Here is a 19,160-nt window from a genome sequence, read left to right as displayed (position 1 = left end):
TGGGCAATGTTTACAAGATTGTTGTAAAGGTATTAGCAAACTGTTTGGAGCAAGTAAATGGCAGAACTTAGTAAAGTAGGAATCGGCAACATTATCCTGGCTCTACCAATCCAAAAAGATTTCAGAAATTCCACACTTATTGATCTTAAATATCTTTATTTATAGCACAAAGATTCTGATAAACCCAAATTTAGGATGGTTTTTTTTCTGTACATTTATGACATTCTGTACACTGAAGATTTTTTCTCTGTTCATTTTTCCTTTCTTATTTGTTGAACCTGGCAACATTGGCTTTCCATCCTCCTGTATGTCTCACTCATGATGGTACAGGGCTCTCAACCTTTGGTTCATACTGACGGGAGCTTTTCGGAAGGTTATCCAGGGTGGAAAAGCCTTCACCAATCAAAATCTAAGACAAAAACTAGGATTAGAAGAAATACACAAGAGAAAATTCTTGTAGCTTCACCATATCTTTTAAACCATGATATGTTCTGAGAAACAAATTACTAAGGCAGAACCAATGCTTAGCATATACTGCTACAAGCAATGTACAGGCCTAAGGATGTAAGTATTTCAAGATAATATGAACATTAGCGGAAATGATACCTTTTCTATGGAAAACAATGGTGCCTTCCCCTTAACAGACAAACTATACGTTTACTTGTAATGGACTAAAACTATGTTTCAAATCAAATTGGGAACTCATCCTCTATGCCTCTAGGCCATGCTAGAAAAGGATGAAAGGGTCCGGAAAATTCACAATTCTTCGGTGCTAAATTCTAAATAGTTGGTGAATATACATATACATATATATATATATAGCAAAACCTTAAGTATGTTCAATTCTTTGAATGGGAAACAAAAGGGTTAAGACAAAGGCAGCAAAAAAAGACTTTAAAATATGCACATCTGTTGATGATCTACAATGCTAAGTAACAGAAATATAAAAAGACTTCTGAACAAAAGAAAATATAACAAGAGTTGAAACCTTTTCACCTGTATTATCTCCTTCATCGAGCATTTGATAGCCTCCTTTGACTGAAACAAGACTATTCACGTAAACAAGAGTTGCAAATGACTTTGGAACCCCATAAATTGGAAGATCCTTAACTTCTTGGGTCCTAAGGTTGTAAGACACAGCCTGTCCGTCAGTGCCTTCCATTAGAATCTCATCATTTTTCCAAAAAACCAAAGGCTTTTCCACTCTTGAAAGAGGTCCAATTGTCAATACTTTTGTCCAAGATTTCCTCACTCCATACTCTTTCATCACACATATCTCAAATGATTTTTCAATCCCCCTCCCTGGATAGATTATTAGAGAAATGCACCCCATCCAAACCAAAAGACTCCTACACATTGAATAATCATACATGGAGAGAAAACTTGGCATTGGTATTACTTGGAACTCCTCATTTCCCATGTGGAATGAAAGGATGACTTCATTTCTGTTATCATCCACAGCATACCAGTGAAAGGATCCATTAAAGTATGTTTCGAAACATGGAGAATACAAGACATGGGCAGGGACCTTGACATTGATTTCTTTCCAAGAACCAGTTCCCAAAGAGTAGACTTCAACCCTGGAAAGGTGGGGTAAGCCACTCTCATTTATCTCCTCCCAATATGAAACTATCCTAACAACTTTGCAGTGGTGACTTTTTGCATCATAACCAAATCCCAAGGCACTGGTTTGCGGGATCAAATTTGGTATTGATGGAGAACAAGGGAGACAAGACTGGGGGAGGACCATGGACTCCCTAGTTGCAGGGTTACATAGAACTATATCATCTCTGTAATTTGATAGACAGATAACGCCATCACAATGGCCTAAAAGTTGCAAACATGGCTCCTTCTTATACAAAGACAAGTCAACATCTAAATTTACAAACGAAAAACCGTTGCTGCAGACCAAAGACAACATATTTTCTTTCTCCCCTAAGCATGTCAGAAGGCAGCGCTTGAGAAGGACACATACATTGTTGTTGCAGTTGTACTTAAGGTGCAACTCAATGAATTTAGCATTGCGAATGAGAGCGTACCAAAATTTGCAAACGCACTTGCATCGCATCAAAGATTCCACTGGCAACCGTAAGAGGATTTCAAGGAACAATTCTCTTGGCAGATCACCAATGCCCTCCATTCTAGGTTCTTTTTGTTCTTCTCCTTCCCTACAGTCAATAACTAGAGAAGCCAAAACCCTGCATGTGCACATTATTATCAAAAACTCATGTTTATACGCTTGTCGAAACTCATGGTTTCCCTGAAAAATATACCTGCATCAATAACCATTTGCCACAACAAATCTTGGAGAGCTTTAATATGCAGGTTAAGATAAGTACAGTAATAGTTGCATGGCAGAACCTACCAAATATTATACCTGCGTTCTTTTCTTTTCAGTTATTACCATCAATTTAGCATCAGTTTTTGAAACTGATAATCATGTTAAAATTGTTTTTCTTTCCTTAGCCCTGCAATCATAGAATTAAAAGTCCTTGAATCTTTCACTCCCAAATCATGCAATCCCAATGTGGCATCAGGGACTGGCATGGTGCTGTTTCACTATCTCAAAACTTGATGATTACGACTTTATTAGTATTCCAACCTTGGTGGGTGAGTTTTGTTTCTTACTGCCTTCTCTAAAAGTTGGGGCATATTCTTTAAGCACAGATTCCTGGGGAAATCTTGTCTCATCATATTCTTTTCTTTCAGAAGAAGAATTTTAATGAGCATTTAAAATAATTCAGATGCTTGACTTTCGCTATTGATACAGTTGGTTCAGGAGTTTTATGCATATTTCTGTAAAGAAAATAAACATAGTAACAGAAAGAAGTGCTTTTGAGTACATTTTCTGTCTATCAATCCAAGAGAAGGGCACTTGTCAGGACAGAAAAACATTTGTTTTTCCTTGGCAATGCCTATGAAAGAAAATCTTTTTGCACTTCCGCCATCTTATGATCGAAATGTTCTTGTCACTGCTTATGATTTTCCTCTTTATCTCTTAGAGTTCAACACACAGTTCTATAAAAATGTGGCCATTATTCTTGAAAACAACATGTCACAAGTGTTTCAAGAGGTATGTCACACATTTACATTGCTTCAAAAATTATACTCCTGGGAAAAGTGTGCACAAAATTTTGGTGATTCCTAGAGCTTTTTAATGTAGATATTCAGGAATGAGGTTCTTATATAGGTGATCTGAAAATAAATAAACCAAATACTTATTGTTTCTTCACAAAACTGAAAGCTTGATGACATAGTGCCTCAAAAATCTGGTCATAAGTGTGAAAATATCTAGTTTCAATAAAAATCACAAATTGAGAAAAAGGGTCATGACTAAAAATTTTAAGTCCTGCTATGTATTGAATAAACATTTTGCAGTACTGATATATGTAAAGGAAAGAGCATCAGCAAGCTTTCCCTACCGCAAACAGTGAGATACCCTTTCCACCACAGTTGGAAGGTCATTTCCTACTATATTTTCCCGAAAGGTCCTAGATAAAAGTAAATATATTTTTCAATGACAAAAGGAACTCAACAAGATTTACAGTAAAACATTTGATCTAAAAGGACAATACGATAATGCTTGCTGAAAACCATACTTATCTTTGTTTAATACTCCACTTCATAGACAGCTAAGAATATGCAGAGCGATAGGTTCTATTCAGTCCCTTCAACTAAGCAATGAAATTGATTTCAATCCCAAATCTGTTGAACACACTACCAAGCTAAGTAATAGAAAAACCAGAGGCTCTTAAACATAGTTACCTGTACTCCATCAAGCATTTGATTCCCTCCTCTGACTGAAACAAGGCTATCCATATAAACAAAAACTGTGAACAATATTCTGAACCCATGAATTGGAAGATTGTTAATTTTTGTGAGCCAAACTGTCGGACACAACACTTCCACCATTGCCTTCCCCGAGAATCTCACCATTTTTGCAAATTATCAAAGGAATTCAGTAACTCCATAAATCTTTAGTCTTCTCATTTTGTTAATTACATATCCAAAAAGTATTCAGTCACTCTTGTTGGAAAATGCATGCTAAAAGTATTCAAATCACCTTCCTCATCTTTCTTGCTAATAATGCTTTCTTTTTATGGTTTTTTATTCAGATTTCTTTGTAGGATGTGATTGCTTTGTTAGACCTTTTCCTAGCCTTCTTGTTTCATGGGGCTGGTTTTGTCAATAGGCATAATCAGCCACTCTCATGCTTCACTCAAAGGTTTGTCTGCTGGAAATGGTTAAAACATGTTGATTCTGTTGTTTCTAAAGGTACGGTGGTGCTGTGCTTCATAATTCTGTTAGCAAAATTGGGTTCTGAAGAATGTGACTATAAGTAACCGATTCAAGAAAACTAGGATCTCATCAAATTACAACTTCAGAAAAGCTCTATTATAACACATGTATATATATGAAGATGAATGTATTTAAGTGGTTTATCATGCACTTGACTCGATGACATCTATCATATAAGTTCCATTTGCATCAATACACTAACCCTCCCATACATGAAGCACCGTCATAATATGTGAATTTTCAACAAAAAGCCCTTAGAAAATACCAAGTGATATAGCATGCATGGTTGAGTAACCGAAGCAAAATTATGCATATGTTTGTAAAATAGTGTAGGATAATGAAAAAGTTTAGTAATGCAAAATAAAGTTTTTGAAAGATTTATGGTTCCTACCTTCAAATGCCTCAAATTCAGAATCATATATGATATCCAACCCTCATTCATCATTCTATCTTTTTTTTTCCTTTTTTGCGTTTTTGGCCAAGGTTCATCTTTCTATCCTTACTCTACATCAATATGTCCAATTCTGATCCAAATTGTCTCCATAAAAATTTGAGTTAAGCCTCCAAATAGAGATATTCACCTCACCCTCTCACCTATGGTCTACTGCTATCCATCCCAAATTAACCAATTAACAAAATTTAAAAGCAAACCTTAAAAACTAGAAATCCTAATTTTGCATATGCTTAATTTCTCAATTCCTTAGTAAAGCTAGGACTCCAAGAATTGAACTTGATGAAAGAAAACAAAATTTTGATCTTATCATCAATACAGCATGGCCTAAAGCAAACAAGCCTAACAAAAGGCATCAATAAAACCAAGCCATCTGAACTAGTCTCCCTCTGCCACTAAATTGCTTGGATATCCTTTGTCTCATTGTTTTTGCTCCATAAGTCTCCACATGATGACACGTGCTACTATAACATCAGCATATTTTCCCAAGTACTTTACAACAAAGAATACGAAACATATATATCCTACTTCTGTCCAAATACAGCTCTATTTACCAAACTGCAATCAATGATAGAAATTCACCAAAACACCCTTGGCAGCATCTCAAATTTTCAAAAACTACCCTTTCTTCCAAAGTAAGATGACAGCAAAAATTTTTTAGCATACACCAGCGTTCTTCTTTCCCAGAACACTTTATTTTTGTCTGTTTCCAACAAATACAAACATATAAGGAAACTTTGTGGTTTTGTTCTAACAATTATTCAAACAATACCCTTTCAAGTTTATGAACATTCTTGAAGAAAAATTCAATAAACAAACATGTTAAAGCAAATTAAAATCAGTGAAATCAATTATACCTTAATTGGCTCCAATAGCATCAAGGGAAATTGGGTTTCAAAGATTTTTTCTGGTAAAGCTGTAGGCCAAACAAGGAATTGATAGTTTCACTCTTGTTTCAAGCTTTTTCTACAAAAGATGGAGAACAAAAAAGTAGAAGGAAAGATAAGGAAATTATTGTGAAGAAGAAGATGATGACATGAAAAGAAGATGGCAGAAGGAAAATAAAAGGGAGTAATGAGAGGTGGGGAGTGAAGGGGTGACCGTTTTCACTCATGGTTTTTGGTTTTGGAGTTGTATTGTTTGTCAGCACATCATTATCCAAATATCCATGGGAAAGGAAAGGAAAATGCTACACATAATGACACAGTCCTTGAAAAGGAAAGCCTATTCCATGTACTAGTAGAGATTCTTCTACTAGATAGATACTCTTTGAGTTATTATTACTTCCCAACCTGAATAAAAACTGTTTCACTATGTTTGGATGTGCACACAGTGAAAGGAAGGAAACAAGGGATTTTGTTCCTGTCAAGACTGGTTAAAAGACAAACAAAATGAAAAGATTATTACACTGGTTAAAACACTGTTACACTCAAGGAATGATAGGATTTTTATGGGTGTGAAAAGTGCAAACTGTTCTAGCACAAGATAAGGTGCCAAGTGTTGATCAAAAAGAATTGATAATCATTTAGATTAATACCTGTTTTGAATACTGCCACTGATAATAATTGTATTAGGTACTCCTACTACTTAGATACATCCACGATTGAGACTTTATTAGATGCTCCCAATAATGAACACTAAATGAAATAACTGTTCATCCTAGACATAGTTACCTTAATTTTATAACCTTATCAATTACACAGGCAAATAGCATAAAAAATTTGAAACTCTTAGTAATTTTTCTTTCAATTTAAGCCAACTCACTTAATATGTCACAAATATCTTCTTGAACTTGCTCTAATCTTTGCATATTCCAATATTTTACAGTAAATGTGTAAAACTTAATTGATTTTCACTAACATTTGGATTTTTGAACCCCTTAGTAACTTTAAGCTATTTTGAAGGACATTCTAGTCTTCTGTGTTGATATATCTCAAACAGGAAGAATCATGATGAGTCCTTGTTGTTTCCTAGGAACCTTGTTTGTTTCTTGCAGGTGCTGAGTTTTGGGGTTTGGAAGTTTCTGTTTTTTAAGGTTACCCTAGATCTTGTTGGAACAATGCATTAGTATTTAGGTTTATTTCTTTATTATATTTGGGTAGTTTGGCCTAAGAAGATTAAAGTAGGGTGAAGTGGGCACTTTCTTTAAAGGAATGATGAGATTCCCGTTTCTCTCTTTTAGTCATTCATGGAAATCAATTGGACCACTTCTTCCTTCTTTTTTTATTTTATATTTGTTTATCAATCCATAGAATTGATAAGTTACACATACCAAGAGAAGAGATGATGATGAGATCAATTTGTTGTCAAATGGTGCATCACCCCCATCTTGAAATGAAGGGACCTTTTTGCTTGAAAGATAGAGATTGGATAAGGCATGGGCAATGATAAGTTTTGAAAATATCACCTCACCTCATCCTAAGTTCATTTAAAATACATTATTTTTTTAATTTTATTTGGTTTTTATATTGTGTGTGTGTGTATGGGTAGTTTTTTTAAGAAGACAGTGTGTGCTTTGATGATTGTACTATTTAATATGTATATAGATATGGTAAGATACAAATTTGTACCTTTTCCTCCCTCTAATTAGCTTCACATCAAGGTATTTTCTTTTCTTTTTTTTGGTTAGCTAATTCCTTCCATTTTCTTTCATTTGGTAACAAGTGGAGTAAACGTCTTAATCAAAGCAAGTCCAAAAAAAGAGAGAGAGGAAACAAGAAATCAACTTAAATGTGCGGCACACGGTTTATTACTAATAGTCCCAAACTTATCTGTAATTTTCTCCTAATATATACCAAGAGTTATTTTTTAGAACTTGTTTGGCTTAGTTTTTTTTAGCTTAAAAGCTATTATGGAGCTCTTATAAAAAATAATAATTTTTATAATTAAGCTGAAATTTTTTGATAAATTTTTATTTATAAAATTTTTTTATAAATTATAATTTTGTTTAAAATAAATACAAAAGAAAGAAAACAGTTTACACGATCTTGTCCCATTTTATCTTATCTTATCATAAATACATATTTAAGATTAAAATAAAATATACTTTGTATCTAAATATTTGACTAAATAATGAATACATAATATTTACTCAAAAAATAAAATTTTAATTTTTCGTTTCACAAAACGAAAAAAAAGTAAGATATATGATTTTATATCTTATGTCTTTTTTTTTTAGATAATTTATACCCTAAACCAAAGCTCAAAACAAACAAACAAACAAGATCATTAAAGAATTAAGAGAATTTTTCTACTAAATATTATATCATGTCATATTTGGCGTAGATAAATAAATGTAAGATAAGATAATTTTGTTGTCATTTATCAAAGTTACTCTTATTTTCCTCTCCCCAGGGTACAAAAGGTTAGCTTATTTGTAACACAAGTAATTGAAAATATCAATCTCTGATAATGTACATCACAAGGAGAGTGGAAAACATTATACTAACTGCCAAGAATCCACAAATTTTGAGAAAATGACACTTGCTTCCCAGTGGGCAAGGAGACTAAAAACATTGACATTTTTGTATTATGCAGAAGTGATTGGTCAGGGAAAACAAATAGCATAGTTAATCACGGAAAAGGTTAAATAAAAGCATCAATCAAACAGAACCACCTCTTAATTATTCATGACCGATAGTAACTTATTTCATCAAGCATTGATTCCCTCTCCTGATTGAGACAAGGCTATTTACATAAGTAAGAGTTTGGAACGATTTTGGAACCCCATAAATTCGAAGATTCTTGATTTGTTTTGTGATGAAATTGTAGGACACTGCCTGTCCATCAATTCCTTCCATTACAATCTCTTCATCATTTTGCCAAAACATCAATGGCCTTTCAATTCCTGCAAGAGGTCCAATAGTTAATTTTCGGGTCCAAGATTCCTTCATCCCATAATTTTCCATCACACATATCTGAAATGATTTTTCAATTCCTTTTGCTGGATAGACTATCAAAGCAAGGCAACCATTCCACACCAGGAGACTCCTGTAGAGAGAATGATCATAAATGGAAGGAAAATCAGGCATTGATATGTTTCGGAACGCCTCTTCTCCCATGTCGAATGAAAGGATGACTTCATTATTGTTATAGTCCATAGCATGCCAATGAAATGCTCCATTGAAGTGGGTGTCAAAACATGGAATTGGAGAGTATTGGACATTGGCAGAGACCTTAACATTCTTGACTTCTCTCCAGGAATCAGTTCCCATGGCGTATACCTCCACCCTGGAAAGTTGGGGTGAGCTGTGGTCGCCAAACTCCTCCAAATATGACACAATCCTAACCACCTTGTATTGTTGATTTTTCAGGTCATGACCAAATCCCAGGGCATTCGTTCGGGGAATCAAATTTGGGTTCGATAAAAAGCAGGGGAGACAGGATTTCGGGAGAACCATGGATTCTTTGGTAGCAGGGTTACATAGAACTATGGCATCTCTATAATTTGATAGACAAATAATGCCATCACAGTGACCCAAAAGTTGTAAATAGGGCTCTTTCTTATACAAGGGTAAATCAACAGCTATATTTGCAAAAGAAAAGTCCTTGCTGCTGACCACTGAGAACATATTTACTTTCTTTCCTAAGCATGTTAGGAGGCAGCGCTTGATAAGAACAAATTCATTGTTGCTGCTGTTATAGCTAAGGTGCATGGAAATGAATTTAGGATTATTAATGAGAGCATACCATGATTTGCAAACGCACCTGAATCGCGTCAAAGATTCTACTGGCAGGCGGAGAAAGATTTCGAGGAACCAGTCTCTTGGCAGATTGCCAAAGCCCTGCATCTGGCTCTTCTCCTTTAGCTACTGTCAAATACATAGTAAGAAACCTCACACTTATATTCTCTTCTACCCACAGGTTCAGAGAAAGCAATATACATGCTTCAATATCTCTTTTATTATCTAGTTGTGTGGTAGAGAAAAAGGCAAGGAGTGCTCACCATCATTCCTAATTCTTTCCTTTTCAAACTTTTACCATAAATTTGTCATCGTTTTATGGAAACCAGTAGTTGCAATGTAATATTTACAGGCAACGCTGACATAGAATCCTATGATATTACCTAATCATCCAATCTCAATCTGGAAATCTGGGACTAACATTAATGAGGGGATTCTTACTATGTACCTTTGACAGGATTCTAGCCTTCTGGTACCTCTCCATGAGTTTTATTCTTGCTGCCTTACTCAGCAAAGTTGTGGCATATACGTTAAGCATTGATTCTTGGAAAAAGATTAAGGAAAATGCTTTCTCAGATAATATATTATATTCTTTTCTCTCTCATATCTTGTCCTAGATACCCTTCAACGAGCATATCAAATAATTCTGATGCTTAAGTTTTGTTGGTGGTTAGAGGGAATCTCATAGGCTCAATGAATCTATTGCTATCACATAAAACCTCTATCGTGAACATAGATATATTATATGTCGGGATGAGTCCTGTAGTTAATTAAGATTGGTTAAATTTTGATTCTAATCATGTAATAATATCATTCATGTTAAATGATTAGAAGTTTTTCTTCATCAATAGACATCAATTATAATAAGTTATAAGTTTAATTAGATGAAGTACATAAAATTAATATACCTTACAAGAGGACTATAATGATTTATAATTATAAGATCCTTATACATTAAAGTATTATCTCTTAAATATTCTTGGTCGATGTATTATTGAAACTAGATATCAATTATACCTAGAGAGATTGGTATATTCTATGTTTCTTACTTGAGAAGTAAGCAAGCAATCTCATAGGTTGAAGTATGGAGATACTTAGAACTACAATGTAAGTGCTTACCTAAAAGAGCAAGTTCACTGAACATGACCCGCCATGAGAAATGTATTTAGTATTTCAACTCAAGTGTTTATGTAATACTTTTCATATGTTAGTTTTGTAAGTACTCCTTAGACTTGAAATACTAAGTTGTCTTAAATGTGGAATGTTATATTTTGATTTCATTCTTATGAGTGCCTAACTAAAAATGTCAAAACAAAATGCTATTGAGTATAACATGAAGCATATGAAAGCAAATGAGTAATCAAGAAAAAAATCATCACTCCAAGTGATTTAAGAGACATATTCTAACAGTTCTTAGTTGATATTAGCTTATCGAAGTCCTTAACTAAGGCGACTTGGAAATTATGAAAAAAAGCTTCATAAGTCTCTATAAAACTAATAATCTAACTTCAAGAACAAATATGAATATCAATAAAAGTAGACACTGCACCATACTTTCATCATTTCCAAGATATATGATAAGGGAATGAAATATACTGATAAGCTGTACACTAAAAGGTTATTAAAGGACCCTTTGAATCTCTTAACAATTGGGTGATTATAATACATTACTTGATGTCAATCTTAATATATGGAATTGAATTAATTAATTTAATAAAAACTATAATTCAATTCTATTGCTAGTATGTTAGGAACTTAATGAGGAATACATAATAAGTTGCATTATGAATTAAATTCAGAATGTGATGATTTCAGTTAGACTTAAATCATACATAGGTTTTTAACTTCTAAAAACTTAATTAAAATAATTTAATTAAGTATAAAGCCAATATTATAATTAGTTGTAATATTAAAGTCTTAATGGCAAACAAATAAAGTAAATTAAGTTTAATTTTAATTTTAATTTACAATGACTTAATTAAGAAAGTTTAATTAAGTGTTGTGCCAATGTTATAAAAGGTCATAATATTGAAGCCTTATCTACAATTTAAGAAGCTAATTAATTTAGATAAAAATATCACTTTTCGACTACTCCTCATAATACAACTGAAACACTAAGAGTTTTTAGGTTCTCAGAAAACTAACAAAAAAGCCTAGTCGCACACTTCCTTGAGTGACTTGAAAATAATTTCCAACTTGTGATTCGACAAAAGAGAGTGATAAGAATTGGACAAGTTGTTATTCACTTACTAGCACAAAGCATAGTTAAGAAAGCTCCCTCCTTGTAAAGGTTCAAGTGCAACTATGTGTGCAACCGTTGAAGGCTAAGCATTTGAATGGCACAGGTTCTTTGCTTCCTTTGTGTTGTTCATGGGTTAGACAAAGTAGAGATGTCATCGTAATAGCCACATCACTTGGTAAAGATAATGTTATTTTTCTAATTACTTCTCTTCTAGTTTTGTTTGCATTAAAACCACCAAAATATCCATAGGTGACAACATGACATGGTAAGTTTAAATTTTTATTTTCTACTATGTATGATAATTGTTATCTCTGAGTTTCATGTCATTTCCATGCTATACATCTGAAATCATTTTCTCAGAATGTATAAAAAATTTAGATGAATTCTTTGCTTCATTTCTCTTAATTTCGATTAAAAAGAACTTAATTTTTATGTAAATCAGGGCAACTCAATTTTCCTTGTGTTTGCATTGACTAGATTTTGCTTTTGCACATATTGTATTGATCACAATCTGTCCCTTTAAATCAAGTGACCCGATAGGTTTAGACTGTTTTTAAGAGTCTTAAAAGTAATCTGAATCACCTCACAGCTCTGGCATAGTAGGGCCGGTATTTTTTGAAAGGAAAATGGCTCCAATTTTTCAAGAGGCCTGTTCTTTCCTGGCAGGGCAGCAGGAGAGTGGAAGGCCGGCTGTAAATTCTAATTAAGAAAATTTCATTCAAGAAAGCAGAGTTCAGCAGTACATTATATTTAGACTCGCATTTGTGTGATTTATTGGAAAGATGGGGAGGTAAAATTGGTTTGGAATAGCCACAAGCATGCTAGAAAAGGACTGTGGGACAAAGGTATTGTTATGCTCATGTTACCACCTTTTGTCACATTTCTCGTGGCCTGTTCACAGAGGAGAAACCTATTTAAATTTTCCATCAAGTACAAAGGGAGCTTTTCCTCAGTTTGCTTTAAAGAAACTGTGTCGAAGAGACAATATACAGGTTCAGAAAAACGAGACATTTCTTACAATCAGAACTCACGGGAAACAAGCTTGAATTTTATTATTTTCAAGTGTTGGTATGTTATTCATCCAAAGGAAACTGTTCCAAGACCATGGCTTTATTATATTTCCCAGAAAGACGAGGAAGTCCGCACCAGGCCACGAGTTTAAGCAGGGAGTGCACACTTTGAAATCAGATCAAATGATATTCCATTCTCTTGCAGCCGTTCTTGGAGATGTGGGCCAAATACAACCCCAGGGGTAAAAGCTCCTCCCTTGGGCAGGCTTTCACGTTGGCTCAAAAGTATAAGAGCGCATTGAAGTAGTACTATGGGAGTAGTCACATAGCCAATCTCAGGTCCCATTACTCTTGTTATTATTTGCATGTCAGGTTTTGAGTTTGCTTGTGAAGCCAGACTGCTGTCACTAAAACCATATCCAACAAACCACATCTTAAATGATGCACTTCTCACCTCATCCTCAGATGGACCCCTCTTTCGAAACCATCCAAGGCTGAAAAATGAGGGAAATTTCAAGAGAAGCCACCTTCCAAAAGAAATTCTGCCTAAGAGCCCAATGAACATCCCCACTCCGATGATCCGATAGATGCCTAACAAGGACTTAGATCCTATTTTCACGCCAAAATGAGCAGGCTTCACCGATGACCAGAAGGCCTCCCTCTTCTCAGTATGTTCAACACTCTCATTAACCCCAGGTAGGCCATGGGGGTTCTCTATCAAAGTAACAAGAGTCCTTTGAACAACTACAGCATCTGCAGAAGGTAGCTTCACGGCCCTAAGTCCAATTTTCTCCTGGTGTTCTATCATTGGTCCTCTGGAAGGAGGTGGACCGGGTATCTGCAATCATGCAAGTAAACCATTGTTACAGGACACCTTAAGATAAATCTTTTAGAAACTCGCAATTATTAATATTGAATACATAAGATTCAACTTAAGGATAACATAATTCCAAAGCCTAAGACTTAATTAATGACGTGATCCATCATTCAAGAAGCCCCAGGTGGGATTCACATCAATCTTGATTTCACAGCATCATACCAACCTTGGGCAGAAGGGTTTATGACTTCTACTAGCCACAGGGTCAGAAATAAGCACAATTACAAACTGCATTTTCTCATACTCAACCTCAGGTGATTATATTGCAAAAATGAGTTATATTTTAACCATAGAATAGCAGAGAGAAATATGAAATCCAATCCCACATAAATTCAAAACTAATAGCAATACCCATGTCAAATATTGAACTATGTCAAAAGATGCTATCACAGGCAACACCATTATCCTCCCACCTCTGCCTCCAACTGCAGCTAGCTCAGCACTTCTGCCAACCAATCCCAGCACTACTATTACCACTTCAATACCAGCAAATCAACGTAAATTTCACCAGTAACCTCATCAATTTTCTTGCTGTTATTACCATTATTCCTACAATGTAAATCTCTGTGATGTAAGAAGTAAGAAGCAATACCTCCAACGTAAAAATGCATACACCATGGTCTTTCCATAAACATCAGCACCATCACTACCAACAACACAGCAACTACCATTATTATCTATATACCCAAAGATATGTTACCACCAGTATTTATTACTGCAGCCACCTAGCCCTAGGTTCCCAATCCCACCAACATCTTCAAAGCATTTACCACGGGTACAGACTCCTTCATCACTTCAGCCACCTATTCCTACTCCATTACCATTACCACCAATCCTGACTACTGCATGGAATGGTGGTGAAGGAAGAAGCGGCTACCATGGTACAAGCAGTGCTACCACCAACATGTGCCTTTGGCTTCATTTTCACCATTAATGTTTCCCACCACCATGTTTTAGTCATCAGTAGCACATCTGCCATTACAGTCGGTAATATGTGCCACTACAAAAGCTAGTAGCACCTTGCTTTCCTTGATTGATACTACAAGCAAACCAGGTGTCACTGAGCATCATAATGAAGGTGCTTGCACATTGTATGCAGTGCAACTATAACCTGTTTAGGATCTGCCTTCCTACTAAGTGATGACCCACATAGCCAAAAATATTTAGAAATGATGAAGTAAAATTTATATAGAAGGTAAAACGAGCAGGCCCTAGATCTAGTTGCCATCAACAACTGTAAACCCAGAAGAAGAAGTCCAATAGTTGCATTCGGACAAGATTAATGAAGCTTGATTTCCTTATATCAGATATTTTGTATAACTAAGATCCACAAGTTATTTGTCCTCCTCAATTTCCAACCTAACCAACCAGAGCATATAATTAAATAATACTACAATAAGGAAAAAAAATCACTTATAGTGAGATGAGGTTGGAAACTAAAACAAAGCAAACCACCATTGAATTCCTAAATATTTAGAAATCCATAATAGCCATCCTGCAGCAAACTGATGTCTTTGTTAAACAATGAACCACTAGGATATCTCTTAGCAAAAGAAAATGGAGAACAATTGCTCACCACTGGTCTAGGTCTCTTGGGTCTAGAACGCCTGAATTCCCGCAACTTATCCATGTTCGCAACACCCAAAACTGCTGATTCGTATGTTGCAAAGTTCCCAACAATTCTTTTATCAGACTCCAAACTCACATATGCATCAACATGGTTTGGTACAGCAGGGGCCACCCACTGCCTGGAATTGAACATAAACCCCATTTCAGCAGGAATGGAATCAAATCCACATGCTGAAACAACCAAAGAACCTGTCTCCACAGCCTCTTCATGGTATTTTGCCTCCATTCTTTCCATGAACTCAGGCTCCCCACTTATATCCAAATAATCACACCTAGCATAATAAAAAAAAGTTTAAATATATTACTTTGGAATTTATTATAATCAAGATATTAGAAATTAGAGAGATTAAAGGTCAGAACAACTAATTCAACTGATTAAATACTTCTAATAACTCAACTAATTCAATTCAATTTTAATCGTCATCTAAATAGAGTGCAAGGCATATCAAAGTAAAAAGGAAATTATATACAGAGCAAAACTAAATGTGGGAAAACGATTATTAATTTTACAATACATTAAGCTACTGAGTATTGTACTTATTATTACCATGAACCAACAATATAACTAAGCTTCAAGTGTAAGACAGGAACATAAGAATATGTATCCAATATCCAATTACGTATGCAATAGTAGCATGAGATTCCATCAGTCAACAGATGACATCATATAGGCAGAAACTCTCTCTAAACTTAATGTCACTTGTAAAACCATCAATCATCACGTAATTCAGAAGACTTCCCAAGAATCATTAGCCTATTGAAGGTTTTCACTTTCAAGATTTCGTTTTCACAACCTATTTCCACCCATCTCAATTATCTAATAACACTCATTTGAACAGTAAATCTTCAGCGAACAAACTAAATGATCATAACTTTATGCATCATCGACATCCAGAATTCTTCAAAACCCAACATTTCCACCATTTCCACCATTTGGCAATAAACCATATACATGCTTCTACATAATCAAGATTAGCAATAACTTTCAAGAGACCACAAAAAGACGCTGGGTCAGAAGGGGGGGAGGGGCAACAACATTATCATCCCCTAATTTGCTATATACCCCAAATATTGGTATCCTATCCAAAGTCTTTACTCTCAAGATTGAAGATTCATTCATTTCCAACATGCTCTTAATATAAAATTCATTTTAACAATAAAGCCCCACAAGAAAAAAAGGCTAATGGATCACACATTTATACATCATTAGCACTCAAGAACCCTTTAAAAAAAAAAACCCCCAATTTTGCACCATTTAACAACAAATCTGAATCTTCAAATACACAAACAAGATAATTAAAAACTTCGAAAAAGGCCAAAAGAGTACCCAGAAGAGGCGCAAGCAGCAACAACAGGCTCACCATGGATCCTAAAGGGCCCAACACAGTTAAGCAAAACCTTAGTTTGAGTACAAAGACTCAAAAGAGAAGGTGGGTCAGTAGTATCAGCAGTGATAATACTAACAGATGGAGGAAGGGGGCTAGGATGAGCTGCCCATTGAAGCGTCTTAACAAGCTTTTCATGGCTACGACCAGCAATGGCTAAATTTTTAAGAGGAGAAGCTGGTGTGTTGAGAAATTTTAAGGCCTCTTTTACTACATATTTGCCAGTAAAGCCTGAGGCTCCTAAGATAATTATGTCATAGAGAAGAGAGGGGTTTTGGGGTTGGGATGTTTGCATGGTTTTTGGGTTCTTTTCGGTTTTGCTGGAAAATGAAAGTGGAAGAAGGAAGGAGAGGTTTTCCTTTTTTGCTTTAAAATTGGCGATTTAGCAACGGTTAAATATTAATGGATTGGGAGATTTAGCAGCGGTGTCTGGTTGATTTCATCGGATTTGACTTCATATTGATGCTCAATGGGATTTTGGGGAAGAGCAGGTGGTGCAATTAGCTGTTACTTAGTTGGCATACTCTAATGATTTAAGTAATGTAGTTTTGTTTAAATATAAGATGGCTTGTTTTCACATAAAATGTTCTTTGAAAAATATTTTATGCAAAATATTTTCCTAAATAATAAAAAAAAATATTGATCACGTAAAATGTAACTTTTTTAAAATTATAAAAATATTTTTTAGAAAATAAAAAAAATATTTTTATATTAATATTTAACCGAAAAAATCAAAAAATTAAAAATATTAATATTTCAACTTTTTGATATTATTAAAATCAAAAATATATATTTTTTTTAATAAAATCATTCAATGTAATTAATATTTTTATTTATAAATTAAACAAATCTTATTAATAATTATAACAAAATATATTTCAATGTGTATCATTTGACAAATACATATTTATAAATATAAGTTTTGTATGTTTTACACTATGGATGAATATTGATATTTTTATAATATCATAGTAAAAAAAATAATGAGATGAAATTGTTTTTAAAAATTAGAATTTATTTTTACCACAATATGTGCTTAAATACTTCTAAAAATATCATTATTGATTTTTCTATTTTCATTTCCAAACTCTTATGTATCATTTTAACATCCAAATAATTCCAAATATTTTCTAGAGTATTATTCAAAAATAGAAAATATTTTTGACAATATTTTTTAAAGTACTATTCAAACAATAAAAAATATTTTCAACAGTTTGTCTAAGTAAAAGAAACATTAAGTTGGCATTTGGTAACCTAATCTATTTTGTTTTTTTTTTCCTAAGTAAAAATATAAACACTGTTTTCATATTTTCCTTAAAAAAAATAAAACATGTTTGGTAATATTCCTGTCATAAAAAACTTTTAAAAATAAAAACATGAAAACATGACCTAATTAGAAAATGTGAACATAACTATTATAACTCATAGAGAAAATGACATAAAAAAAATATTCTATTCAAGTGGTCAAAGTCTCTAGAAACAATAAATTAAATCTAAAAGATAAAATAAAGTCAAAAAGAAAAAGAGAAAAAAAAAGAAAAGAATAAAAAGACTCGACTGGGATAGATCATATATGAAAAAACTTACCTAAGGTCAAAAAGTAAACGAATTAGATAAAAAAAATAAAAAAGATTTAGGGTGGGGTTATTGGAAGAGAGAGAAACAAAGAAAAAAAAAATGAAAGGGGTGGCTTGGTGTTGGTTTAATTGGGATGAGGTGGTTCAACATGTTTTTTTTTTTTTGTTTTGAAAACAAAAACAAAAAATATAAAACACATTTTTTGTGTTTGTGTTTTTTCCATCAATTTTAAAAATGATTTCGAAAAAGAAAAAAAAATAGAGTTGACAAATATGTTTTTTGTTAGTATTTCCATAATTCTACAAACAAAAACAAAAAAACAACAAACACCTACTTTATTAAACGGAGCTTAAATTCTTTTGTAAAATATTTTACACAGAAAATATTTTTCATAATAAGTTATTTTCCAGTTATCAAATAGATCCATAATTTTTGAATAAAAATAATAATATATCTTTATATCTCTATTGCCTTTTAATTAAAATTTTGACTAATTAACGAATTTAGATAGGGATTCAAGTAGAGCCTATGAAATACGAATACCTCTACTACATTAATGGAAATTTTGTCCTTTTTCCTAAATATTATGAATAATTTGGATTAAGTTTTTTCTAGGAAGTTTGATTTAGTAATTTAAAAAATATCCTTTTATAGTTTAAAGTGATAAGGATGTCCTACCTTAGTCTAAGTTATAATACTTTATACAAATCTTCTAATTAAGTATGCTTATTTTAATTTATGTAATTCTTCTTCTTCTTTTTTGTTTTTTGTGTTACTTGGTTGAATATCTTATAGTCCAATATTCAAAGTAATACCTAATGAAATCCCGGGGCTTAGCTCATTGCCCTGATTGGAAATGATGATAGGTAAAATTGAGCATTCAGAATTCCAACTACTATTAAAAATTAGTAAAAATATTCACCAAGTCCATATATTTATATATTTTGCTCAATTCAATCTCTGTACTCAACATCGAAGCAATTTAATTCATTAATTTTAAGAACTGT

The 19,160-nt window shown here is 33.5% G+C and overlaps 3 protein-coding genes across 8 annotated transcripts; all 3 read right to left on the bottom strand.

Annotated features, from left to right (window-relative positions):
- On the bottom strand, positions 1-5,915 carry LOC110426634 (F-box protein CPR1-like). Of its 6 annotated transcripts, none has more exons than XM_021441893.2 (4): positions 5,608-5,915; positions 3,766-5,453; positions 997-2,198; positions 1-409 (listed from the first exon to the last, which is right to left on the bottom strand). In XM_021441893.2, exons 2-4 carry the CDS (start codon positions 3,852-3,854, stop codon positions 396-398), a joined length of 1,305 nt encoding a protein of 434 aa, XP_021297568.1. In that variant the 5' UTR covers positions 3,855-5,453; positions 5,608-5,915; the 3' UTR covers positions 1-395. The 6 variants fall into 6 exon arrangements, with proteins under 6 accessions (XP_021297568.1, XP_021297572.1, XP_021297569.1 ...); XM_021441897.2 differs by lacking the exon at positions 5,608-5,915 and adding an exon at positions 3,600-3,674 and having other exon boundaries at positions 3,766-5,595; XM_021441894.2 differs by lacking the exon at positions 3,766-5,453 and having other exon boundaries at positions 997-2,260.
- A 2,342-nt stretch (positions 5,916-8,257) lies between these two features.
- LOC110426711 (F-box/kelch-repeat protein At3g06240-like) lies at positions 8,258-9,738 on the bottom strand. Its single transcript, XM_021441998.1, has 2 exons — positions 9,696-9,738; positions 8,258-9,561 (listed from the first exon to the last, which is right to left on the bottom strand). The coding sequence occupies exon 2, from the start codon at positions 9,538-9,540 to the stop codon at positions 8,395-8,397; it is 1,146 nt and encodes a 381-aa protein (XP_021297673.1). The 5' UTR covers positions 9,541-9,561; positions 9,696-9,738; the 3' UTR covers positions 8,258-8,394.
- Positions 9,739-12,593: 2,855 nt separating this feature from the next.
- On the bottom strand, positions 12,594-17,107 carry LOC110426646 (Saccharopine dehydrogenase). The gene is made up of 3 exons (XM_021441917.1): positions 16,518-17,107; positions 15,138-15,462; positions 12,594-13,522 (listed from the first exon to the last, which is right to left on the bottom strand). Exons 1-3 carry the CDS (start codon positions 16,868-16,870, stop codon positions 12,833-12,835), a joined length of 1,368 nt encoding a protein of 455 aa, XP_021297592.1. The 5' UTR covers positions 16,871-17,107; the 3' UTR covers positions 12,594-12,832.
- Between the last annotated feature and the right edge of the window lie 2,053 nt (positions 17,108-19,160).

The sequence above is a fragment of the Theobroma umbraticum genome, unplaced genomic scaffold, assembly GCF_002168275.2.
Source record: "Theobroma umbraticum cultivar Fairchild unplaced genomic scaffold, ASM216827v3 scaffold_12.0, whole genome shotgun sequence".
Taxonomy (NCBI): domain Eukaryota; kingdom Viridiplantae; phylum Streptophyta; class Magnoliopsida; order Malvales; family Malvaceae; genus Theobroma; species Theobroma umbraticum.
The sequence above is the reverse complement of the archived record's forward strand: the minus strand, read 5'-3'. Positions and strand labels throughout refer to the sequence as shown.